Here is a 27431-nt window from a genome sequence, read left to right as displayed (position 1 = left end):
TAGATCTCTCAATGTTGACAGGGTTGTTAAGAAAGCATATGGTGTTTTGGCTTCATTAATAGGGGGAATTAGGAGCTGCGAAGTTTTGCTTCAAACTCTATAGTTAGACCACACTTGATATTTTGTGTCCAGTTCTAGTCGGCTCATTACAGGAAGGATGTAGATGCTTTAGAGAGGATGCAGAGGAAATTTACCAGGAGGGCTCGTCTTATGAAGGAAGGTTGAGTGAGTTAGGGATTTTCACACTGGAGAGAAGGAGGAAGAGAGACCAGACAGATGTGTACAAGGTAAATGAGAGGCATAGACAGAGTAGATAGCCAGAGACTTTTCCCCAAGGTAGAAACGGCTGTCACCCAGGTCATAATTTTAAGGTGATTTCAGGAAGGTATAGGGAAGATGTCAGAGATAGGTTCTTTATGCAGAGTGTGGTAGGTGCGTGGAATGCACTGTCAGCGGTGGTAGCAGAGTGAAAGACATTAGGGACATTTAAGCGACTGCTGGACAACCACATGGACGGCAGTAAATTGAGGGGTGTATAAGTTAAGTTGAACTTAGATTAAGATAAATGCTAGCTAGGCACAACACTGTGGGCCTAAGGGTCTGTACTGTGCTGTTCTATATTGTCGAATATTGATAAAGGCTGGATTGTCTACTTTTGCTCATATTTCTTATGTTTGTATGAAAACCTTAAATGAACCAAAGTCCAGTTCAGGCAGTTTATTCCATAGCTTAATTACTCACTGCAGGGAAAAGGCTTAATCTTGTATCATTTTTGCTTCTTTTCTAATCATTTTAAATCTGCCCTCTGTTCTTGATTTTAGCACAAGTGAAACAGTTCCTTCGTATCGACCCCAACATCCATCAGAGCTCCTCTCAACCTTCTTTTCTCTAAGAAAAATAGTACTAACTTCTCCAATGTAAGATCATAACTGAAGTTACTCATCACTGGTACTAATATTCAATATGATGTCAGCTAATCCTTTTAGATACTTATCGCTTTATACAACAGAACCAGAAACAGAATAAATCATTTTTGTGCCCTCTCCAATGTCTTCACATCCTTTCTAAACTCAAAGTCACGTGGGAAGACTGGTGAACTAATTTCAGTTTTATCATTAAAGCTATTTTCTCCAGTATTGTAACCATGATAATGTGAAATCATCTCTGAACAGCATGTCCACATGTCAAGTCATCAGCCTTTTCTCACAACTTAAGGTTGATGGCTGATCTCAAGGAAGACAGAGGAAAGGGAGGACACTGAAACACTCATTGACAAGGGAACAAATTAAGTGTGGATCTTGCTGATAATCTTCATATAATGATATGGGCAACATCTCACACCCCAAACCACATGTAGTCAGAGACACCCTGCATAAACTCTGCTAAGTAGAAGCAGCAAAAGCTGAAAGAGAGAGTGTGGAATTCTGGTAAGTTTAGTGTTACGATGCTCAAAATTACTGTTGTGCAGAAACGTCTCAAAATGGCTTTTTAGAATCTCTACAAAAAGCAGCTAGAGATTCCCATATCTACTACATTTGTGTTTCTTGAAAACGTTCAACTGTTTTTTGGGACCTCACTTGCCTTTTGCAAATCTACACTGGTTCTCTCAGATGAACTCACATTTCTCCAAATACATAACCACTCTGTCCCCAATAACAGATTCCAGGATCTTCCCACAACTGGAATGAGATTACAGGTTGAAAATCTCAACCTTTCACTATTTTATTCATTTCAAAAGAATACAGTGTCAAAAACAGACTTCCAATTTTCCAACTTTCCACAGCTAAATGTATACTTCCATTTCACAGCCACACCATAAACTCTCTCATTTATATCTATGGATTGATGTCCACAGCAGAACTCACACCTGTACTCACCCAGAGTTCACAACTTAATTAGGTTGCCTACAGACATGCCTGCACACCCACTGGTTTGTAAACCAGAGTAGGACTCCCAGCCTCCCATCTGGATGATTAGATGAGCTGGCTTGCATTGAATATACCAAGCGTCTTGCTTAACGCAGATAACATCTTGATTCTCAAGAGTTCTAATTCTAACAGGATGGTTGAAACTCTGGCGTGAGTTTCAGTGTGGCTGCTGTGTAACTGGGGAAGCTTCCACTTTTGATCTATTGAATACATTAGACAGGATGAGGGGCAGTCCATTGCCAAATAGTACTCATAAGGGAACAATTCAGCATTCTCATAAATACCTCCGTACTCCAAGTACGATTAAATATTATCTTACATGAGTATTTGTGCCAATCTGTTTTTGAACAGCAAAGTCCCCACAAAGAACATAGAGATAAATAATTTGTTAATCTGTTTGTGCTGGTGTTGCTTGAAGAACAAATGAGGTGTACCAGCAAAGTTTCCTCCCAGTCCTCAAACTGTGATGAAATATTCGAAACTCAGCAAAGCAGAATGATATGGATAAGTGATGGGGAACTGAGACTGACCAGCTCACATTCACTGTGTTGCCATGTGAAATGGGATCCAGCAAGAGTTAGCAACTTCTCAAAGTCAACATTGAATATGGAGGAGGTTGTGCTCCAGCAGGTGGGGAAAGAAACAAACCACACTTACCTCAGCTTTGTCCCTTGACTGACATCCTTCAGGGTAATGTTTTCAAGCTTCGACTCCCTCTGAATTTCACCTTTTTTTTCAGCCAACTGACGATTAAGCTGTTCCAAAGCGATAAGCCGTCTAGGATATGGAGAAGTTTAGTCAAAGACTTTTCTACACTGTTCAGCAGGCAGCGTCACCCTAAAGTTTTCAACAGAAACTCTTCACTCTTATGGTTTACAAAATCTAACGGTTCCTAAGAAGGCAGTGTGACAATGGTTAGAAATGTAATGCCTGCAAGGTGAAAGGTCCAAGTAGTGCTACTATTCAAAACTCCATGCACAAGGGGATGACAAAGAGGCAGAAATCCAGGCTTGAGGAGTCAGAGATTGTGGTGCTCAGCCTGCAGTCACTTTGCAGTTAGCCTGACATTGACCCAGCCATGCAGGAGGCATACAAAGAGAGGACGGGACCGCAGAGGAACCTGCAACCTGTTTGGCCAAACAATCTGGTTTGTAGAGCTGTGGATTTTGTGGGCCACGTTTACATATGTTGTGGGAAGTTTGACTTACTTTTTAGTTATTTAAAGAATCTGCTGTGGTTTTGCCTGCTCTTCAGCCTCAAGTTCCGTATTGTCCAATGGAAGATGGGGAGACTTAATCGTACGCCTGTATCTGTGTCTGGCTAAAGTAGCCATTTGACAACAGGCCACGGAGTAGGTTGTCATTTTAAATTGCCCTGCCTCTCTTCCAGCGTTACAACTGTGCCTGGATAGAAAGTCATAGAGAGGTACAGCATGGAAACAGACCCTTCAGCCCAACTAGTCCACTTCAACCAGATATTCTTAGCTAATCTAGTCCCACTTGGCAGCACCTGACCCATATCCTTTTAAACACTTCCTTTTCACATTGCTATGCAGATGCCTCCCAAATGTTGTATTTGTACCAGCTTGTACCACTTCCTGTCAGCTCATTCCATACACATAGCAACCTCTGCGTGAAAAAGTTGCCACTGTTCCTTTTTAAATTTTTCCTCTCTCATCCTAAACCTATGCCCTCTAGTTCTCAACTCCCCCAAACCTGACAACATCTTTGTAAGTCTTTTCTGAACACTTTCAACTTTCACAACGTCCGTGGAGAGGGAACATACTTCAACCACTGGTGGTCTTGAAGCATTTACAGATAGGTGGGCACCACAAGGGATGCAGTGAGTGGTTTGTGGGTGGAATGAACTGCCAAAGGAAGTGGTGTATACAGGTACAGTTAAAAAATTTAAAATACTATTTAAATACTATTTAAAATACTATAAGTACATGAATAGAAAAGGTTTGGAGGGATATTGATCAAACACAAGCAAGTGGGACTAGTTTAGTTTGGGAACATGGTCGGTGTGGGCTAGTTGGACTGAACAGTCTGGTTTCATGCTGAATGTAGCATATTTCCAAATAATTTTAATTTAGCTCCCTCCTTTCATTGCACTGTCTCACAGTATTTCAAATTGTTAATTAGCTGATTTCTTAAATTGATGTTGAGATTTATTTAAAAATTGAGAGCTGTATTCTTGAGTGTCACGTGATAGTGTCCCCTCCTATAGGCCACAAGATTCCATCTGTTGCAGATGTGTCATATCATGTAGAACAGGTAATTACAAACAAAAGCGGTGTTATTCTCCGATGGGTAGTTGATTTACAGATAAATAAAGGATCCAGAAGGGAATGACGGAAACTTGTTTTTGTGTTAATCTACAGATTTACAATCAAACATTAGTGAGTCTTTGAAAGTGTTTTGCTGCCTAATTCAAGATCTTGATATTTGTCGATAAAATAGCACTCAAATGTTTCTTCCAGGTTGTGTTGAACATTAAGGAGCATTGAAGGAGGACGGTAGGTAATAATCAGTAGACCTGCTGTACAGTATTTAAACTCATAGAATGAGGCGTCGCGAGGTTCAGAGTCAATATTGTGCAGTCCCACAGTGAATGTTGCTCATGTGTGTACCATTGTTGTTGTATGAATACCCAGCATGGTGGTGGAGTCTGGGATGTAGCTGAAACATATTGTTCGGTATGTCAGACCGTCAGTTCATGATGTATGGGGCAGCTGTCAACATTTTTGTCCATATCCTCAGACAAAAGAGAAGAGGATTATGCAGAGTCAGCTATGTCTGTTTTTGTTGCATCTGAATGAAAAGATTTGATTGAAACTGAAACTCTTTAAAAATATTATTAGGTGTTTGGTACCACTTCATGGCTATCCTGGCCATTAAAAAGGGCAGATAATGATTAACCAAAATGTTTTTCAATTGAGGATGGTGAGAAACTGGAACTCACTGCCTGCAAGGGTGATAGAGGCAGCTACATTCATAACAATTAAAAGGGTTTTTACGTACAGTTGCAATGCTAAAACATATACACTGTGGGCCAAGTTGGAGGGTTTGAGCTATACGGAGAGGCTGAATAGGCTAGAGCTGTTTTTCCTGCAGCGTTGGAGGCTTTATAGAGATTTATAAGCTCATGAGGGCATGGAAAGGGTTAATGGACATTGTCTTTTCCCTGGGGATGGGGAGTCCAGAACTAGAGGATATAGGTTTAGGATGAAAGGGGAAAAAACTTAAATGGGACCCAAGGGACAATTTTTTCACACAAAGGGTGGCATGTGGATGGAATGAACTGCCAGAGGAAGTGGTACAAGCTGGTACAATTACAACATTTAAGAGACATCTGGATGGATGTATGAAGAGGAAGGGTTTAGAGGGATTTGGGCCAAGCGCTGGCAAATGGGATGAGATTAGTTTGGGGTATCTGGTCAGCATATTGGACTGAAGGGCCTGTTTCCATGTTGTACATCTCTATGACACAATAACTAAGTGCTGGAAAACTGAATTAGAATTGTAATGTTTTTGACCTATACAGACTCAATGGGCCGAAGGCGCTTTCTCTGAGGGGTAGATCTCTCTGACTCAAAATCTAACCACCTTGCTGTGTGCCTGCTGTAGACAACACTGGATAAGAAGTCAGATTTCATTCCATAAAAAGGATATTAATAAATCAAATTGTTGTTTTTAACAAAAATTTAAAGTGCCGTGCTCATTACAGATACTAGCATTTCAATGCATGTTTATTTAATCAATGAAATTAAAATTCCATTGCTCTTGAGGGGAGTCCTGGCTTCTAGATTTACTGGACCAAAAGTAAAATACTGCAGATTGCAAAAATCTGAAATGAAAGCAGAAAATGTTAGAAAACGGTAGGTGGTGGAAAAATAGGAATGTTACTAGACTTTTAATCTAAATAATCTAATGTTCCAGTCCCACTCAATTTAGAATTATAACCTGGTATAATGATAGCAATGTAACAATTGTTGATTCTTAATAAAACCCATCTGGTTCACAGATGTCCTTTAGGAAAGGAAATCTGCAAATGTGCCATCTGCTATTGTCCACACATGACTCCAGAACCACAGCAATTTGGTTGTCTCTTGACTACCTTCTGAAATGGTTGATTCAGTCAGTCAATCAGCTCAAGAGCAATTAGGGATGGACAATAATTGCTGGTTCAACCTGCAATGCCAACATCCCATCAACTAACATAGAAAAAAGGAGCAGGTCTAGCAATACCTGTGAAGAAAGAAATAGAATTAATATGTTGTGATGATATTTGCCTTTCCTTTCATTTCTGATTCATAATTCTATTTTTTGTTTGTTTTTTACTTTCTTTGTCCTTTCTCATATTTCTTAAAATTTATAAATTTTCACTTATATAACACAGTTAATGCAGAAAGACATCGTAAAGTGCTTGCATCATCAGCCGAAGTGGAGCAGTTTTTTTTGATTATGCTTTCTCTACAATCAAGAGGGCTGTCCATTAAGAGGAAACTGAGTGAATTAAGTCTATGCTCTGGATGTAGGTATGCTCGCTGAGCTGGAAGGTTCATTTTCAGACACTTTGTTACCATACTAGGTAACATCTTCAGTGAGCCTCTGGACAAAGCACTGCTGATGTTTCTTGCTTTCTGTTCTTTTTCTCAGAGGGTGGTAAATGGGGTCCAAGTCAATGTGGTATCATGGTAGCCCACAAACCCACAATACACTAAAACAGCAGCTAATGAACTTGAAAGACCCTATACAGACAAGCAAAACTAATGTCATTTTCAAAATATTCTACCAAACACTACATTGGACAAACAGGCAGAAAACTAGCCACCAGGATACATGAACATCAGCTAGCCACAAAATGACATGACCATCTCTCACTAGTATCCTTACATACAGATTAGGGGGGACACCACTTCGACTGCGACAACACATCTATTCTAGGACAAGCCAAACAGAGACACGCACCGAGAATTCCTAAAAGCATGGCATTCCAACTGGAACTCTATCAACAACTGACTGACTTGAACCCCGTTTACTACCCCGTAAGTAAAATAACAGGAAATGATGTCACCACAGGAAATAACATCACCAACCCAAGGAAACCCAAACATAAATAGAAAGCAGGAAACATCAGCAGTGCTTCGTCTGGAGGCTCACTGAAGATGTTACCTAGTATGGTAACGAAACGTTTGAAAATAACCCTTCCAGCTCAGCAAATAAACCATCCAGAACCTGAACCTGAGCTACAAATCTTCTCAGAACTTGCTAAAGTCCATGTTCCCTGGAGTTCAGAAGGACATTAGATGATGCCACTGAAATTTACATGATTACTTTCCTGGGCAGGGTATCTGGAAAACGGGGAAAAAGGAGTAGAAAATACATTTAAGGCTAGGATAGCCATGATTTTGGTCTCAAGAAATTCAGGGATATGGAGAATGGACAAGAAAGCAGAGTAGAAACCACGATCATATTGAATGGTCGTGTAGGCCTGACAGATATAGGATTTACTCCAATTCCTTTTACTTATTTGCTTATTTTCAGATCAAGTGCCTTTTTTGAAAGGATCATCTGATTTATCTCCCTTCCTACATGAACTTTCCTGTGCACCATTACCTCAACCTTTACCTTAACAGGTACAAACCAGTTTTGCACAAATCCCTTACAATGACACACAGATGCAAAGCATGGCTCCCCTCTTTACCTGGTGGAGACCCATTTTTCCACTTCATGATTAGGTAACAAGCCAGTCCCAGGAGGCCTTAATTTCAAACCTGGCTCCATTTTCAATTTGTCTCCAGGATGAAGTAAAGCTGCAGAGAAAGATAAATTTACAGATGAAAGACAACTCTTCAAACTTGATGTCAATAGTATTTTCCACTGTAACATTACACCAATAACTTGTATAGCCTTGCAAAGATAGTAAAACATGCCAAAATGCTTCACAAGAGTTATCATCAACAGCTGTACAAGGACATAAGAGGGTGATAACCAATAGCAAGGTCAAATAGTTAGTTTTAAGAAGCGTCTTTTTAAAAAAGTGGAGAGAGTTTGAGGGGTTCACTGAGAGAACTCCGAGAGCTCACAATAGTTGATGGTACATTCACCAGACATGGAGTGTGAAAAATCAGGGTAACCAGAAGCCAAGATAGATTGACGAGTGTAGGAATGTCGGGGGTGAACTGGTCTTGGTATACATGAGATAAAATATGGGCAAGCAGGGTTTTGGAGGAACTTGGAATATAGGGAGTTTGTGGGAACAAAGATAGGAAACCAGTCAAGAATGTGACAGAATTGTGAAATCTAGGGGGTCAGAGGAATGGAGTGAGGATTTCAGCAGTTATGACATGGAGACAAAACCTCTGTACTTGTAACACAATAAAATTACACCCTCAAAAGACTCTCAAAATTAATCCCAATGGTTCCTAGTTGAAAAGTGTGGTGCTGGAAGAGCACAGTAGGTCAGGCAGCACCCAAGGAGCAGGACAGTTGACGTTTTGAGCATAAGTTCTTCATCAAGTGGGGGTAAGGTATCTGGGAATGTGATATGTAGATGGAGGTGGGGGGTGGTGGTGATAGGTCGGAAAGGAGAGTGGAAAGAGATAGGTGGGAAGGAAGATGGACAGGTAGGACAGTTCAAGAGGGTGGTGCCAAATTGGAAGGTTAGATCTGGGATAAAGTGGGATGAGGGGAAATGAAGAAACTGGTGAAATCGAGATTGTACCAAATCACAATTCCTTGCACTTATCCAGATTGAACTCCCACTGCCATTTTTCTGCCCATTGACCTGTTTGATCAGGATCCTTTTGTAAGCTTGGAAAACCTTCTTCACTGTCTACATGTCACCAATGTTGGTGTTGTCCGCAAATTTACTAACCATGCCTTCTACATTCTCATCCAAATCATTTAATATAAATTACAAACAAAAGAGGACCCAGAACAGATTGTTTCCTGGTTGATTTTCTGAAGATATCAATCAGATTCACCTTTACAATTCACTCAGATAAAGGCAGTAATACTTATAAATTTTTTTTTATTTTCTGAGATTCTAAGAGCTGATAAAGGGGGTTAGGCAGGGAGCTTCTGAATATTCAAGTTGTAGAATCAACAGCCAGATTCCTTTTTCTCAGAAAACTAATCCAAACTCTGACCAATCCATGACAAACTGACTGTCTCATCCATGAGTAAATGATTGGTGGAGATGGAGCCCAAAGATATAGATATATATCTATATATAAACATATCAACCTTCTTCCTCACCACCACGTTTTACAGGGCCCTCAGCCATGTCCAACCCATCTCCCACACTTCAGCCCTCACTCCTCCTTTCCCACTCATAACAGCAAAAGGGACCCCTAGTTCCCACTTACCAGCCTTCACCAGCATCAAATCAAATCCTCTCCCTTCTCTTGTCAGCCTTCCCCAGTGATTGTTCCTCTGGAACACATTGGTCCATTCCTTGCCCACTCCTAACACCACCCTTCACCCCATGGTACTTTCCCCTGCAATCACAGGTGTAAATCCCACCTGTTTATTTCCTCACTATCCAAGGCCCAGACACACCTTCAAGATGAAACAGCGATTTACCTGCTCTTCATTCAATCTAGTCTATTGTATTCACTGCTAATAATGTGGTCTCCTCTACTGTGGAGAAATGAAATGTGGACTGGGCAACTGCTTTGCAGAACACCTTTGTCCTGTCTGCAAAAATGACCTCCAGCTTCCTATTGCCAGCCACTTCGACAAAGCACTGTGCTCCTTGACCAAGATCTCTGCCTTGGGCTTACTGCAATGTTCCAACAAAGTTCAGCACAAGCTGGAATAACAGCAAGTCATTTCCTGCTTGGGGATCCTGCAGCCTTCATTAAGTTCAGGGCCTGAGCACCTTCTCCCATGTCTTTACCTTAACCCTGACACACCAAGCCCTTGTCTTCATGTGGGCTGCTACGACAACAAACTCGTTGTCAGCTACTAATTGCTCCCATTAGCAGCTATGGATTCTGCCAGGCTGAGTTATACCCAATCATATGTCTGCCCTACCTTTCTCTCTCTGGGCTCATCTCCACCAATCATTTCTTCTTACCTCCCAACCCCATCAACACATCTTCAGCATATATGCCAACCTTTTCCAAGCTACAATTAGATCTGAACAAGAGTTCACTGGACCCAAAATGTTAACTGTGCTTTCTCTCCATAGATGCAGCCAGACCTGTTGAGTTATTCCAGTAATTTATGTTTTTGTTTCCTAGTTCCAGAGTTCACAATTCTTTGGGGTTTTTTTTGTTTAATGTTTATGCCTGCTTGTTTTCCTTTTGACACAAACTATTACTCACAGTCCAAAAGTCACCCTTAGCTCACAGTCCACAGTTCACAGCTCCAATCAAAAATTATAAAAGAATAGAACAAAAATAATTAGAAATCGGTAAGGGCTCTTATACTAGAAGTGTCTAGTTGAGGAAACAATACAAAATTAATTTAATTACTGTAATTATTTACAGATTACATAAATTTGATTTGCTTTTTTTTAAAAAAAGATTACTTAGTATGGAAACAGGCCCTTCGGCCCAATAAGTCCACACCGACCCGCCGAAGCACAACCCATTCCCCTACATTTACCCCTTCACCTAACACTACATGGCCAATTCACCTAACCTGCACATTTTTGGACTGTGGGAGGAAACCAGAGCACCTGGAGGAAACCCACGCAGACACGGGGAGAATGTGCAAACTCCACACAGTCAGTCGCCTGAGGCAGGAATTGAACCCGGGTCTCTGGCGCTGTGAGGCAGCAGTGCTAACCACTGTGCCGCCCATCGTGCCGCTTTATTCATTATCACATGTTCTAAAGTACAGTGAAAAGCTTTGTTTATGAGCAGTACAGGCAAATCATAGTAAGCAAGGACATACAGATCATAGAATAGAAAAAAAACTTAGAGGCATGCAGGTTATGATGCATCGGGTGTGCACTAAGCAAGATCAGCATTATTTGAAGCTTTGGAGTCCATTCATCAGTAATAACAACTGGGTAGAGGCTGTTCCTGCGGGTGTATGTGCTCAAGCTTCTATATCTTCTGCCTGATGGAAGAAGTTGTAGCACAACGTTACTGAGGTGGGATGGGTCTTCGATGACATTGGCAGCCTTTCGCAGCAACAAACCATGTAAATGGAGTACATGAATGGAAGGATGGCTTCCATAATGGTCCAGACTGTGCATATCACCTTTTATAGTTTCTTACAGTCCTGGGCAGAGTAGTTGCCATACCAGGCTATTATGTACAGTATGCTTTCAATGGTGCATCTATAAGAGTTGGTGAGGAACCTTTTGGGCATGCTGAATTTTCTGAGCTGTCTGAGGTAGAAGAGGTGTTGTTGTGCCTTCTTGACCGTCACATCTATATGGGAAGTGTAGGACAGGTTGTCGGTTATCATCACTCCTAAAAAGTTGATGTTCCCCACCCTCTCGACCTCAGTTCCATTGACGTGGTGCAATCAACATTGACAAAACTAAAAAAAACTGATCAGAAATTCGGAAAGAAAGGAGGAGAACACAGCCCACCTATGTCATCAAGTTCTCAATTTCCTTTCTGTATTCTGAATAGTCGTTGTTACAAATCTGTCCTACCACAGTTGTGTTATCAGCAAACTTGCAGATGGAGTTGATTCAGAGGTTGGCAAAAGTCGTGGGTGTACAGTAAGTACAGTAGGAGGCTGAGGACTCATCCTTAGGAGGGATCCAGTGTTAAAGTACTTTTGTGGAGGAGGTATAGTCTATCTTCACTGATTGCGATCTGTGGGTCAGAAAAATGACGATCCAGAGGGCAAGGTCCAAGATCTTGGAGTTTTGAGATCAATCTGGAGGGGATAACGTTGTTGAACACGGAGTGTAGTCAATGAGGAGGAATCTTACGTAAGTGCCCTTGGTGTCCAGATGTTCCAGGACTAGGGTAATGGTGTCCGTTGTGGACCTGTTACATCAGTAGGCAAATTATAGGGGATCAGGGCAGGCTGGGAGACTACAGTTGATGTGGGCCATGACCAGCCTCTCGAAGCACATGAATATTACCTATATTAGGACAGAAATAGTCCCAGCTTTGTCTCAATTAATCTTCTTCTCTACTCTGATAAGAGTCCCTTGGGTGGGTGCATATTGTATTCAATCCATCATGAATGCTTTCACAACCATACAGAACACCACTGACCCCGATACTTCCCATCCATGCTCCTCAATTTTACATGCCTTAATCAAATCCAATCTTTCTTCATAGCTAGTTATCGAAGTCTTGGCAATGTCCTCATGAATCTCCTATATCCCTTAGCAGTTCAATTACATCTATTCTGTAATGAGGTGTTAAGAATTGCAGACAGTACTGAAGTTATGACCTAACTCGAGGTTTTATAGTTTTGCAGTCCAACTTCCTTAATCTCACATTCCATACCTCAGCTAAAAAAAAACAAATGATTCCATATGGCCTTTTAATCATCTTATTTACTTGTCCAGCTAACTTCAGGGAATTGTGGATATTCACTTCCTCTACACTTCTTAGTATTAAATACACTTTGCCTTGCCTGGTTTACCCACCACAGTACCTCACCACTCACTTCTCCAGGCTGAATTCCAGAAGTTAATTTTCGTGCTATTAACTAGTGCTTTGATAGCACAGAATTAGTCATAGGGATGTACAGCCCAGAAACAGACCCTTTGGTCCAACCCGTCCATGCTGACCAGATATCCACATTTATCTGATCCCATTTGCCAGATCTCTAAACCATTCTGATTCATATCCCCATCCAGATACTTCCTAAATGTTGTAAGTGTACCAGCCTCCACCACTTCCTCTGGCAACCCATTCCATACATTTTGTATGAAGAAGTTGCCCCTTAGGTCCCTTTTAAATCTTTCCCCTCTTAACATAAACCAATACCCACTAGCTCTGGACTCCCCCACTCCAGGGAAAAGACCTCCAGGGAAATGTCTATCTACCCTGTCCATGCCCCTCATCAGTTTATAAACCTCTGTAAGGTCACCCCTCAGCCTCTGATGCTCCAGGGAAAAAGCCCAAGCCTTTTCAGCCTCTCCCTAGTTGATATGATACACAAGGTGGCCATTCAGCCCATTGTGTCTGTATTAGTTATATTATCACAAGACAATCTCTCCATATCCCAGCATACATTTTCTATCCAAATAAACATCCAATACCTTATAGAACATAGAACATAGAACAATACAGCACAGAACAGGCCCTTCGGCCCACGATGTTGTGCCGAACTTCTATCCTAGATTAAGCACCCATCCATGTACCTATCCAAATGCCGCTTAAAGGTCGCCAATGAATCTGACTCTACCACTCCCACGGGCAGTGCATTCCATGCCCCCACCACTCTCTGGGTGAAGAACCCACCCCTGACATCTCCCCTATACCTTCCACCCTTCACCTTAAATTTATGTCCCCTTGTAACACTCTGTTGTACCCGGGGAAAAAGTTTCTGACTGTCTACTCTATCTATTCCTCTGATCATCTTATAAACCTCTATCAAGTCACCCCTCATCCTTCGCCGTTCCAACGAGAAAAGGCCGAGAACTCTCAACCTATCCTCGTATGACCTACTCTCCATTCCAGGCAACATCCTGGTAAATCTTCTCTGCACCCTCTCCAAAGCTTCCACATCTTTCCTAAAGTGAGGCGACCAGAACTGCACACAGTACTCCAAATGTGGCCTAACCAAAGTCCTGTACAGCTGCAACATCACCTCACGACTCTTGAATTCAATCCCTCTGCTAATGAACGATAATACTCCATAGGCCTTCTTACAAACTCTATCCACCTGAGTGGCAACCTTCAAAGATCTATGTACATAGACCCCAAGATCCCTCTGTTCCTCCACCTGACCAAGAACCCTACCATTAACCCTGTATTCCGCATTCTTATTTGTTCTTCCAAAATGGACAACTTCACACTTGGCAGGGTTGAACTCCATCTGCCACTCCTCAGCCCAGCTCTGCATCATATCTAAGTCCCTCTGCAGCCGACAACAGCCCTCCTCACTGTCCGCAACTCCACCTTCCTGAATGCCTCAACTGAATCTGCCCTGACAATATTTCCAAGTAGTGCATTTCATATCCTAACTATTCACGGAGTGAAAAATGTTTTTCTCATCACTCTTGCTTCAGTTGCACATCACCTTAAACTTATGTCTTCTTGCACTTTCTTCTTCTATGAGCAGAAACACTGATCTCCTTCCAGCCCATTCATGATTTTGAAAACCGCTGTCAAATTTCCTCTCAGCCTTCTTGTCTCCAAGAACAGTCCCAACTACTTCAATCTGTCCTCATAATTGAAATTTCTCATTTCTGGGACCATTCTTGTAAACCTTTTTTTGCATCTTCTCCAAATGCATTCACATCTTTCCATGTGGTACCCACAACTGTACACATTAGTTCAGTAGAAGTTGAACAAGTTCTTCTACAAGCTCAAGATTACCTCTTTTCTCTTGTACTCTGCACCCCAATCAAAGTTTCTAGCCTTGCTGCCCTCAATGATCTGTTCAACATATACATTCAGATCCCTCTGCTCCTGAACTCCATTGCGAATTGTAGGCCCTATTTTACATTGTCTGTCAACGTTTTCCGATCAAAGTTCACTACCTCACAACTTTCTGCATGGAATCCCATCTGCTAACTATCTCTACGTGCCAACAACCTGTCAATGTCCTTTGGGAGTTCCATATTATCCTACTCAGTTTACAATTCTTCCAAAATTGGTGTCAAGTGCAAACTTTGAAATTCTTACCTGTGCATCAAGATCCAGATCATTAACTCATATCAGATAAAGGAATCTTCAAAACTGATCCTTGGGGAATTCTACAATGAATCTTCCTCCCGCCCGAAAAATATTAATTGAGCATTAAGCTCTATACATTAGAACTCTGCCTCATTTCTGCCTCGGCGCCAGAGACCCGTGTTCAATTCCCACCTCAGGCGACTGACGGTGTGGAGTTTTCACGTTCTCCCTGTGTCTGCGTGAGTTTCCTCCAGGTGCTCCGGTTTCCTCCCACAGTCCAAAGATGTGCATGTTAGGTGAATTGGCCATGCTAAATTGCCCGTAGTGTTAGGTGAAGGGGTAAATGTATGGGTGGGTTGCGCTTCGGCGATTCGGTGTGGACTTGTTGGGCCAAAGGGCCTGTCTCCACACTAAGTAATCTAATCTAATCAACTCAGCCAATTTTGAGTTCATGATGCCATGATCTGTATAACATCTGTCACAAGTTTGTTGAATGGCAAATGCCTTCTAGAAATAATGTATAATATATAAACAGCATTATCTCGTCAAAACATACCAGCAAAATGAATTCTGCCTTAGAAACCCTGAATCTTTTCAAACTTTCCCTGTGAGATTACCAATTCTATTCTGAATAAACGTTTCTAGAAGATTTTCACCAATAAAGTTAAACTGACAGATTCTTGATCAATAGGGGAATCGAGAACTATGGGGAAAGAGCAGGAAAGTGGACATGAGGAATGTTAGATCAGCCATGATCCCATTGAATGGTAGAGCAGACACAAGAGGCTGAAAGGTCTATTCCTGTTCCTATTTCTTATGGTCCTATGAAACCCATGTCCTCAGAAACCTAGCCTGGGGTTCTCGATTATCATCCAGTGACATTGCTACTAAACTACCACCTCCCCTTCATTTTCCATAGCTCTGGCAACATTTACTCTACACATAGACATCTTCCTTTTCCAGCACCGTAATTGTCTCCTTAGCAAACACTGCCACCCTGCTCCCTTCCTTCCTTTGTCTATTTTTCCTGAATAAATTATACCCAGGAATATTTAACACATTATCTTACCCTTCCTTGATCCAGGCCTCTGTCACCACCACAACACAAATCCACACTGCAATCTGGGTTGTAACTCAAATTTATTTACTATACTCTGTGTATTAACATACATGCATTGGATGTCCTTTCTTTTTCTCCTACCTGATTTCGGTGATTAAATTATTATTCTGCATTCTACTGCCAGCTGTTTCCCTGCAAGCCCTATGCCAGCAAGGCCTAGCATTCTGCTCTACTAATCGTTCTTGGTTCCCATGCCCATACCAAGAAAGTTTAAAGTCCACCCAATGGCACTAGCAAGATGCTGACAAGGTGTTCAGGTGCACCTAATTTGTACAGGTACTATTTTTGCCAGAGCCACTCCCATTCCCTCATGAATCTAAAGACCTCTCTACTGCACAAAATTTCCAGCAATATATCCATTATCCTGTTATTTCTATACTCACTTGCACGTGGCATTGGAGTAATGTAGAAATTACTAAATTATGTAGTGACATGACTAGACAGGAGCCCAGACTTCTGAGGTGAGTAAACAAATTTATTTGAGAAGATGGAACATCTGTAACTGCAAAATAATATAAATGCACACCTCCAATAGATAACACTGAGAAAATTGCTTCTGCTCAATGTGTCAGTCAATCTACTCACAGATACCAGAAATAGTAGAGGTAACATTGGTTGTGTGGCACTACTATTATGTTAAATAGAATAGATGCTAAACTCTGTTACAGGCTTTTTGGGATGAATTGGCTCGCTTCCATGGATATTGAACCCTGCCATTCATTCAAAAGTGAAGTTAATCCCTGATAAATTGCATAATGTTCAACATAATTCACAATCCCCCACATATAGAAATATTCAAGTCCACATGCAGCAACAACTGGACAATATTTAGACAAGTGGTGTGCAACATCTTTTCCAAATATGTAGCAAACAGCATCTCCAAGAAGACAGAATCTAACCATCTCCCCTTGATAGCTACATCCTGGAGGTTACCATCAACCAGAAACTGAACTGAACCAGTCATATCAGTACTGTAAGTTAAAAGGAGGGTTCAAAGCTTGGAAGTTTTAGAAAGCTTTTGTGACAATGCCATTTAACAAGGTCATTTTGTCCTTGGGTTTCTTTAAGACAGGTTGTAAAGGTAGAGATGTCAAGGAGGCTAGAAAGAACCTCACTTAACAGTGGCAAGGGAGTGACTAGTTCTCCGCTTTCAGGTTTTTTTCGAGTTTGGTTTACCTGTGGCAGTCACAAGATGTTGCAGTCCAGGAAGGGTGTATCTTCAGCACATGATTCCTGACTGACTTTCTCTCTGAGATGTTCTGCCCGTAAGAATTGGTGTTTCATTTACCTTTTTTGCCAAGGGGTGTGTTTATGGGACGCTACTGGATTGAAACAATTCCTTAGTTAAGTTGTTGATTAAGGTCAGTTAAGTTTTCCAATAGATAAATTATTCTAAATTCCATTTTCTTTTGCTTATATTTCAACTGTAATGTTTTATAATTTCTGTGCTGCTTAAAGCCAAGTGGTTTAACCAGCTTCACATCTGCCTTTAAAATAAGAAAAAGTTAGGGTCTAGGCTACCTTCTTAAAATATTTTGAAGGGGTCTAGCCTGGTCCATAACACTTTGGATAAAGCTAGAGGTTGTTGTTCAAAATCAATCCACTTGAAACTGGTGGTAATACACTGGCATGAATTGAGAATTTGTTAGCTGACAGAAAATAGGAGGAATAAAAACGTTGTTAGTAAACTGGAAAGGAGTGACACATGGGCACCTCTGGGATCAGTATTTGGGCCCCAGCTATTCACAATATATTTCAATGATGTGGATGAGGGAAATGAGTTCAATATCTTCAAGTCTGTAAATGACACAATTCTAGGTGGGATTGAGAGTGGTGAAGAGTATGGGAAGAGTTATTTATACAAGTTGAGTGAGTGGGCAAATACGTGGCAGATACAGTATAGTGTGGAGATTGGCCAATGAGGTGAGAAAAACAGAATGATAAAATATTACTTAAATGATGATAGATTGGGAAATATTGATATACAAAGGATATACATGAAGTGTCCTTGTATACAGGTCACTGAAACCAAGTATTCTGGTGTTGCAAACGTTTAGGGAGCCACATGGCTTATTAACCCTCACCACAACAGGATTTGAATACAAGGAAGTATTACTGCAGCTGTACAGCACTTAGAGAGACCACATCTGGAACATTGTGTGAATCCTGCTCTCCTTACCCAAGAAATATACATGCCATAGAGGGTACCAGAAAAGGTTCATTTAACCAAAACCTGTGGTGGTCAATCTTCCAAATGAGGGAGTGGGTCAACTTGGCCCGTATAAATTGATGTTCAGAAGAATGAGGAGGAAATCTCATTGAAATATCCAATTCTGACAGGGCTGAAAGACTGGAGGTAGGGATGATATTTTCCTTAGCTGGGGATCCAAAGCAACCAGGTCTCATGATATGTGGTAGGTGATTTTGGACTGAGATAAGGAGAAATTTCTTCACTCAGAAAGAGGGTGGTGAACCTATGGAATTCTCTAAACAAGATGATTGTGGAGCTGAAGTGAATGAATATATTCAGGAATTAATTAAATTTCTAGAGATTAAAAGGTGGAGCAGTGCAGGCATAAGATATTGATAGACAGATTAGCCACGATCGTGTCAAATAGAAAACAGCTTAAAAAAAATCATTCACAGGATAAGGTCATTACTTGTTAGACCAGCATTTATTGTTCCTCCTTAATAGGCAAAAAAAAGAGTCAAACACATCAGGTCTGGAGTCAGGTGTGGTCTAGACCAGGTAACGATAGCAGTTTCCTTCCGTAAAGTATTTTAGTGAACAATATGTTTTTTTCTGATGATCAGCATTGGTCAATATTAGACTCTTAAGATTTATAGTGAATTCAAATTCCACCATCTATCATAGTGGGATTCAAATTCGAGTCCCTAGAAAATATCTAGGTCTCTGGATTAACAGTAAAGCAATTATGTCACTAAGCCATCAGATTCCCCTCAATGGCCTATTCCTTTTCTGAATTTCTATATTTTTATTTCTGCAGTGAGTATCTCATCATCCAAATCCCAAAACCTATCCAACATTCACATCTCAGGCATGTGATGGAATATTCTCCATTCACCTGGATGAGTTAAGAAGCTCAAGCACCTTTACTCCCTGCACCCCTTCACACACAGTGGCAGCAACATGCATCATCTACAAGATGCACAACTGCCAAGCTTCCTTTGGCAGCATCTTCTAAACCTGTAAACTCCACCATCTAGAAGGACAAAGATACCTGGAAACACTAGCATCTGTAAGCTCCCCTCCAAGTCACTTCCATCCTGACTTGGAAATACACTACATTTCCTGCAGCATCTTCAGGAGAAAGATCCTTCAATTCTCTTCTGATCAGCATTGTAGGTGCATGTGCAACACACCTCTGCATCAATACAAGAAGGCAACTGCCATCCTCTCGGGAATAATTAAGAATCAACAACAAATTCTGGCCGACATTCCAAGAAAGAATAAAACGCCTTTATAAAACCTTGGTTTGGTTTCAAATGGAGGACTGCGTTCAATTCTGCATCAGAAAATTCATGAGAATTGCTCTGGATACAGGGGCAAGGGGATAAACTGAACATAGGATTGGTCTTCTTCAAAGAAAGAGGGTTTGAAAGAAGATTTAGCAGTAGTGTTAAGGTTCATAAGGGATCTAGACGAGTCAATGAAGAGGAGCCATTCTCAACGATGGAAGGTTCAAGAACTGGAGGATACCAATTAAATCTACAAGTACGATAGAATACTCTCCAGAAAGCTGGGGGTTGGCTAATGTGGTGCTATTATTTAAGGAAAGCTGTAAGAAAAAGCCAGAGAACTCTAGACCAGTGAGCTTTAAGTCACAAGGATGTTACCAGGACTGGGGGAGTTTGAATCATAGGAACAGACTGAATAGGTTGAGGCATCTTTTTCTGAAGTGTTGGAAGCTGAGGGGTGACTTTACAGAGGTGTATAAAATCATGGGAGGCATGGATAGGGTGAATAGCCAAGGTCTTTTTCCTAGGGTGGGGAAGTCCAAAACTAGAGGGTATAGATTTAAGGAGTGAGGAGAAAGATTTAAAAAGGACCTTAGGGGTAATTCTTTCACACTGAGGGCGGTGCACCTATGGAACAAGCTGCCCAAGAGATTGGTGGAGGCAGTTATATAATAACAGAAACGTTATATAATAATAACAAAAACATTTAAAAGGCATCTGGATGGGTATATGATTGGAAGGGTTTAGAGGGATATGGGTCAAACGCTGTCAAATCAGACAAGGTCATATTGGGGCTTCTTAAGAGGTGAGGACTGCAGATGCTGGAAGTCAGGGTCAAGAGTGTGGTGCTGGAAAAGCACAGCAGGTCAGATAGCATCAGAGAAGAGGAGGATCGACGTTTCGGGTATGAGTCTGATAAAGGGGGCTCATGCCCAAAACGTCAATGCCCAGCACCACACTCTTGACTCAGATTGGGATCTCTCATCGGCACAAACAAGTTGACCCAAAGGGCCTGTTGCTGTATGACTTTATGACTACCTGGATGTGTGTAGCTCCAACAGCACTCAAATAGTCTGATTGGTACTACATCAAACACCTTCAATATTCACCATTTACTCGCTCCATCAGTGAACATAACATATAAAAGATGCACTGAAGGAATTCACCTTTGAGAACATCTTCCAAAAAGGGATCAATTGGATTTCCTTATACAGCTAAGATGAATCAAATCTTTCTGATTCAACTGCATGTAACTTTATCCCTTAGGAGTGAATCTCTTGTAAAGAGTCCAGGAGAATGGTAGGGCGGAGGATTGAAGTCTTTGCATTAAAAGCATGGCTAGGGATCATGCATAGTGAGGCATCTGGGAGCAAGACATGGAGGCCAAGCAGAGTGTAAGATTATTGGGGTGTATAAAACAGAAACAAAAATTCTGAAGATCTGAAATAAATACAAAAGTCAGCAGGTGGTGCATATGAAATACTGACATGCGTGGGATGCATATGGAATGTATTGTACATTACTTTAAAGCATTCAGAATCCTTTCAACCTCTACATCACATTCCAGATTAGCTCTGTACTCAACTCAGTGAATCAACAAATTCCACTCAAATATACATGTTGTAGAAATGCAATAGTTAAAACTAGTCAGGGAATAAGTTGACACATAATCATGGAATTAATGCTCAGAGTTGAATGTGACACCTCTGTTGAGTTCCTCAGCACTGTAAGATAGGACTTGAAATGTTATCGGTTTCTCTCTCCACAAATGTTGCTAAATGTGCTGAGGATTTCCAACATTCTCTGTTTTTAGTTCAGATCTCCAGCCTCTATGGTATTATGCTTTTGACCCAATCATGGAGCTACTTACAACCACTGACGTGAAGTTCAAGTTTTGAAGTAAAGAAACCAGTTACATTTCAGTTTGATAACAACACACCAGAGAACGGTCAACGAGTTGAAAAGGAAATGAAGAAATTCAAGACAAGAATTGATACGCAAAATAGTAATTGAACAACGAGTGACCTTCAAACAAAGGAGATAGTTAAGGTTCAGAATAGACATGAGGGGAAAAAAAGATAACTAAATTCTCCATGATCACTCCATGATTGTATGCCATGTTTGTACAGATATGGGGTTATATCCAACATTTTTATCTGTATTGTTAAAATAATGGTTCCCAACTCCACCCCTTCATTGAAAAGTGGGGATCTAAATTGGGATTTACAAGAACTGACCACAATGAAAGTTTATATTGTGGCATTTGGTGGATTTGGGAAGTAGGCTGCACAGAGTTACATTTGAATGTTACCTTTCTCGAGCATTCTTTCAGTAAAAGAGATGCCATAGTATTGGCACATTTTCAGGATTTTCTTATATTCCTCAAGGCAGCGTTGCCTATGCACATTGTTTGCCTTTCCCATCTCTCCAGCTATTGTAGTCGGTAGTGAATGACAGGCTATGGTACGCTTCTCTCCTCTCACAAGCAGACATTTTCCCATCAAATCCATGTAATGCAGTTTGTCCTGCAAGGTTCAGAAGAGAACAGGGATAACGAATGACAAATATTGAATCATATCTTTCAATTGACTCTAACATTAGCAAAACCAGAGAGAGCCACGTTGTTGACAGAGCCAACAATCCAGGTAATAACGGCCATGAGTCTCTCCAAGGGAACTGCCCTATTCACTGGCCTGACCATTACTGACCGTCTGTTAGAAATGGTGCTTGGCAAGGAAGTCAACTATATGAAAAAAGGTCCAATTAGTTGACCTCAAAATCCAGTTGAAATTCTGTGCTCAGCATATTGGATGATCAAAAAGAAAGGCCGATTTGGCAAAGGTACAGGCAAAAATAAAGCATAGTAAACTTAAATGTGTGTTTCTAAAGAGAGAGCAACACATACAAGTCCAAAAGTTTAAAAAAAATCAAAGCATTATGGGTCTTTTTCTCCTCAATAGGATGCACACAATACAGAGATACCAGTGTGGGGGAGGTAGTGAGAAAAGTTTGGTGATGTTTCAGACAAGAGCTGCTGGGTGTATGGGAAAACTCAAGAGGACTGGAGTTTTACTTGCTATACTTCCCCTGGGAGCAACTGGGAGGATACTGTGAAGGATTTACATTATACCAAATCTCTGTGTTAACCTTAGCAAAAGAGACAGTTGACAAATACAATGTCGTTGATGCCGACATTCAAAGGCACATATGATTGCAGTGTGGGAGACTGCCTCTCTGGTGCCAGAATCAAGGGAGTCAATCATCAGCTACAGAACACTGCTAATTGGTAACAACACAATAGTAAATGGTTAATTTTGCATTAGAGTGACAGACCAACAACTGAATCAAGAAGCGTGGTGCTGGAAAATCACAGCAGGTCAGGCAACATCCAAGGAGAAGGAGAATAGATGTTTCCAGCATGAGTCTGATGAAGGGCTCGTGCCCGAAACGTCGATCCTCCTGCTCCTCAGATGCTGCCTGACCTGCTGTGATTTTCCAGCTCCACACTTTTCAACTCTGATCTCCAGCACCTGCAGTCCTCACTTTATCCTAGTTCAAGGAATTGACCCTACTGACCCCAGATCAGAGAAACTGATGTTGATACAATCAATCAGCATCAGAGTTCAACACACTAGAACCTGTCAGAGAGAGTAAAAGTAAATTGGGCGAAAAATATTATTTTATGACAACCATTCAGAAGATGGATAAGAACAAAGTGGGAGATTAAGTTCATAATTTAACGATATAACAAACTAGTTTTCTGCAGTTCTAAAGTTTATACAATTCACTTTCCATTTGTTCTTTTAGTGCTATGTAGTGTCAATGGCAAGATGGTGGAGTAGTGACAATTTCACTAGACAAGTAATGCAGAGATCCAATTAGTGATTTGAGGACTATAGCAATTAGTGGTATTTGAATTTGACAAACCTGGAATTGAAATCACGATTAGGAAGCTATAAATAAAAACACAGTGCTGGAGAAATTTGCCAGGAGAAATAAAATCAGAAAGTGCTGGAGAAATTCAACAGATAAAGCAGCATCTGAGGAAGGAGAAACAGAGCAAAGCTTTTGAGTCCAACATAACTTTTCTTTGGACTGAAAGGGAATGAAAAGTAATCTATTACAGAGGAGGAGCATCAGGAACTGTTGGCAAGAGCAAATGACATAGGGGTTGCTAATGCTAAGTATGAACAGTTTAAAATACTTCAGCACTGCTGAGAGCAAACTCACATAAAGACGACACCAAGGAAGGGGAGTGATCAAAATAGAGGTCAAAGTTCATGGTCAGTGTTCTATTTCAGACCTGTAGCATCCAGAACAGGTCTGAGGAAGAGTCACTGGACCGGAAATGCCAACTCTGATTTCACTCCACAGACGTTGCCAGACTTGCTGAACTTTCCAGCAATTTCTGTTTTTGTTTCAGATTTCCAGCATCCACAATTCTTTTAGTTTTTAACATGGTTTGCAGGCTGTTCTCCAAATTGTTCTTCAGGCTTCTGAATCCACCTCTCCCCAAAACATCAAACAGACAATGTATTACTTTGTTCAGTCCCCTAGTTTCATAAGTCACTCCAAAATAAGCTTCACTTTCATGTCATCCTCAAGATGGTCTATTTCCATCTAGAGATCATTCACCACTTTCTCAGCTCATCTGCTACTGAAACCCTCATCTAGGTTTTTGTTAACTCTGTACTTGACTGTCCCAACATACACTTGGCTGGTGTTCCACAGTCTTTCCTCCATACACTTGAGACTGTCCAAAATTATTGTTTACTGCGTTTGAACACATACCCAGTCCCAATTAACCTGTCACCCCTAGGCCCACTGACCTACACTGGCCCCTACGCTGACTACCCACATCTTGATTTTCAAATGTTCATTCCTATTCCTTCCATTGCCTTGCCCTCCCCTATCCCTTAATTTCCTTCAGCACCACAAACCTTGATGATGATTTCTCTAATCTTCCAACTGTGGCCTCTTTTATCATCCATAGTTTTAACCCACCTCCAACCTTCGATTACCTGTGCCTTAAAAACTGAAATACTCTCAATCACTCAATATCTACATCACTCACTTCCTTTAAGATACTTCTTATAGACAACCTCCTTGTCCAAGCTGTTGGCCATCTAATCTGCTGGCCCTGAAGCTTTTGAAAGGAAGCAAATAAATCAAACAAAGCATTAAAAAAGAAGATAAAAGAAGAAGATGATAAACAGTTTGGAAGAATCACAGAGGCTTAGCTATAGTGAATTTCACACACTATTTCATTTCTCTCACTCTGTCAAGTCTGGCAAAATGTTTATAAGCTGATGGATGTCAGAGTGTGAGGCAAGAGATCCTGAGAATCTGATCTGTCTTTAGCAAGTAGCTAGCTACGGGACTACTCAAATAATAGTAAGAAGATTATTGTGTTAAACTGGTTTCCAATGGCTTTCCAGTGTCCAAAGAAGACAGACGCTCACAGTATTATATATCATGATGCAACTTTATCAGGGCCACATCCAGGGAGTAGTTCCATGTAGTGCAATGGTCAAGGTGTGTTTTGATATAATGGCAGGGACATTACCAGATGGCAGAGACAATGGTAGATTGTGTTCAGGCTTCTGGCCCGTCCATTCTCTCATGTAACTGACCACATCTTGTTTTAAATTTTATTTTTCTTCATTTGACTTTTGAATCAAATACATTTTTTCTTCCTTTTGCAGCTGCGGTGGTGTAGAAAGACATTGCAACAAGCTATTAAGTGGCGGATCCAGTCACAGCTTGAGCACCTGTTCCAGCATCAACAGATTGGGGTTAATCTTTTTTAACCTTTGCTGTTTCGGTGATGTGCATTCTCAGGAGTTAATTTGGATGGTCTGTCAGTCCTCCAAGTTGAGAATGGGTCCTGGTCCTCGAGAGTTGGTACAGTCTCCTGGCTATGGCGGAGGCTGCAGTATCGGCTGGCAGAGGTGACATATTGGGTTCGGTCAGTGGTGGCAGGGGCTACTTCAGCGTGCTTCCTCCTTATAGGATCCTTAGTGTGGAAACAGGCCATTTGGCCCAACAAGTCCACATCGACACTCCGAAGAGTAATCTATCCAGACCCATTCCCCTACCTAATATTTCCCCTGATTAATGCACCTAACCTATGAAGCTCTGGACACTAAGGGCAATTTAGCAAAGCCAATTCACCTAACTTGCATATCTCTGGACTTAGGAGGAAACCAGAGCACCCGGAGAAAACTCACGCAGACACAGGGAGAATGTTCAAACTCCTCACAGACAGTCACCCAACGCAGGAATCGAATCCTACTGTAAGGCAGCAGTACTAACCACTGATGTACCCTTGGTGTTGCAGCCTCGCGGTTTTGATAGCTGTGCAGTAAGGCATGTCCTGTAGCCACTTATGGAAAAAATCAATAAGCCATGGTTTGAACAAAAAAAACAAATTTGTCTTAAATTATAACTTAAAAATAATAAGTTATGTATTTAAAATGGTGCCGGACTAATTATGGCCTCTTATACATTTATGAGAATACAGGAAAATGTGTATGTAACAATAAGTTAGTGTGCCATATATATTATCCTAAACAAAGTATAATCACTGTCATCGGTAAGTTTTATCATTTTGAATTATTTCAGAACTTAATAGCAAAGATGCAAGCAAGTTAATTAACACTGCTGAATTCTAACAAATGTGGAAGGATACTTGCTCTGAATTCACTCTCTTTCTTAATTACTTCACACTGCTGTGACACATTTATCTTCAAGTTGCTGTATTTAGCCCATGTTGCCAAACCACATTATTCAAATCTGCCCTTTCCCCAGGTGAGAACTTTTACGACTTCTTGATCTCTGTCCTTTTGGTAAAAGCCAAACCTTTTTAGTTTTTTTGTATCTTTAATTGAAAACTAAAATGGCAAATAGAAGCGTTAAATGCCAAGGATTGCATATCGAGTCACAGAGATGTACAACATGGAAACAGACCCTTCAGTCCAACCTGTCCATGCCAACCAGCTATCCCAACCCAATCTAGTCCCACTTGCCAGCACCCGCCCCATATCCCTCCAAACCCTTCCTATTCATATACCCATCCAGATGCCTTTTAAATGTTACAATTGTACCAACCTCAACCACCTCCTCCGGCAGTCCATTCCAGACATTCTGCATGAAAAAGTTGCCCCTTAGGTCTCTTTTATATCTTTCCCCTCTCACCCCAAACCTATGCCCTCTAGTTCTGGACTCTCTGACCCCAGACAAAAGACTTTGTCTATTTATCCTATCCATGCCCCCCATAATTTTGTAAACCTCTATAAGGTCACCCCTCAGCCTCCAACACTCCAGGGAAAACAGCCCCAGCCTGTTCAGCCTCTCCCTACAGCTCAAATCCTCCACCACTGGCAACATCCTGGTAAATCTTTTCTGAACCCTTTCAAGTTTCACAACATGTTTCCAATAGGAAGGAGACCAGAATTGCATGCAATATTCCAACAGTGGCCTAACCAATGTCCTGTATGACCGCCCAACTCCGGTACTCAATACTCTGACCAATAAAGGAAAGCATACTGAATGCCTTCTTCACTATCCGAATCTACCTGTGACTCTACTTTCAACGAGCTATGAACCTGCACTCCAAGGTCTCTTTGTTCAGCAACATTCCCTAGGGCCTTACCATTAAGTGTATTAAGTCCTGCTAAGATTTGCTTTCCCAAAATGCAGCACCTCGCATTTATCCAAATTAAACTCCATCTGCCACTTCTTAGCCCATTGGCCCATCTGATCAAGATCCTGTTGTAATCTGAGGTAACCCTCTTCGCTGTCTACTACACCTCCAATTTTGGTGTCATCTGCAAACTTACTAACTGTACCTCTTATGCTCACATCCAAATCATTTATATAAACAATGAAAAGTAGAGGCACCAATCCTTATGGCACTCCACTGGTCACAGGCCTCCACTCTGAAAAACAAGCATCCACCACCACCACCTGTCTTTTACCTTTGAGCCAGTTCTGTATCCAAATGGCTAATTGTCCCTGTATTCCATGTGATCTAACCTTGCTAACCAGTCTACCATGAGGAACATTTATCGAACGCCTTAAAGAAGGCCATTTAGATCAGATCAACCGCTCTACTCTT

The 27431-nt window shown here is 41.2% G+C and overlaps 1 protein-coding gene across 1 annotated transcript in view; it reads right to left on the bottom strand.

Moving 5' to 3' along the window:
* Positions 1–27431, bottom strand: part of LOC140483458 (uncharacterized) — a 56564-nt gene that overhangs the window by 17606 nt on the left and 11527 nt on the right. The window contains exons 3-5 of the mRNA XM_072581658.1: positions 21624–21837; positions 7638–7746; positions 2586–2705 (exon numbers count right to left, since the gene is read on the bottom strand). Of these exons, the coding sequence (XP_072437759.1) occupies positions 2586–2705; positions 7638–7746; positions 21624–21837 (443 nt within the window). The remainder of the gene's footprint in view (positions 1–2585; positions 2706–7637; positions 7747–21623; positions 21838–27431) is intronic.

Source organism: Chiloscyllium punctatum, chromosome 12 (assembly GCF_047496795.1).
Source record: "Chiloscyllium punctatum isolate Juve2018m chromosome 12, sChiPun1.3, whole genome shotgun sequence".
Classification (NCBI taxonomy): Eukaryota; Metazoa; Chordata; class Chondrichthyes; order Orectolobiformes; family Hemiscylliidae; genus Chiloscyllium; species Chiloscyllium punctatum.
This window is presented reverse-complemented; position numbering and strand designations above follow the sequence as displayed.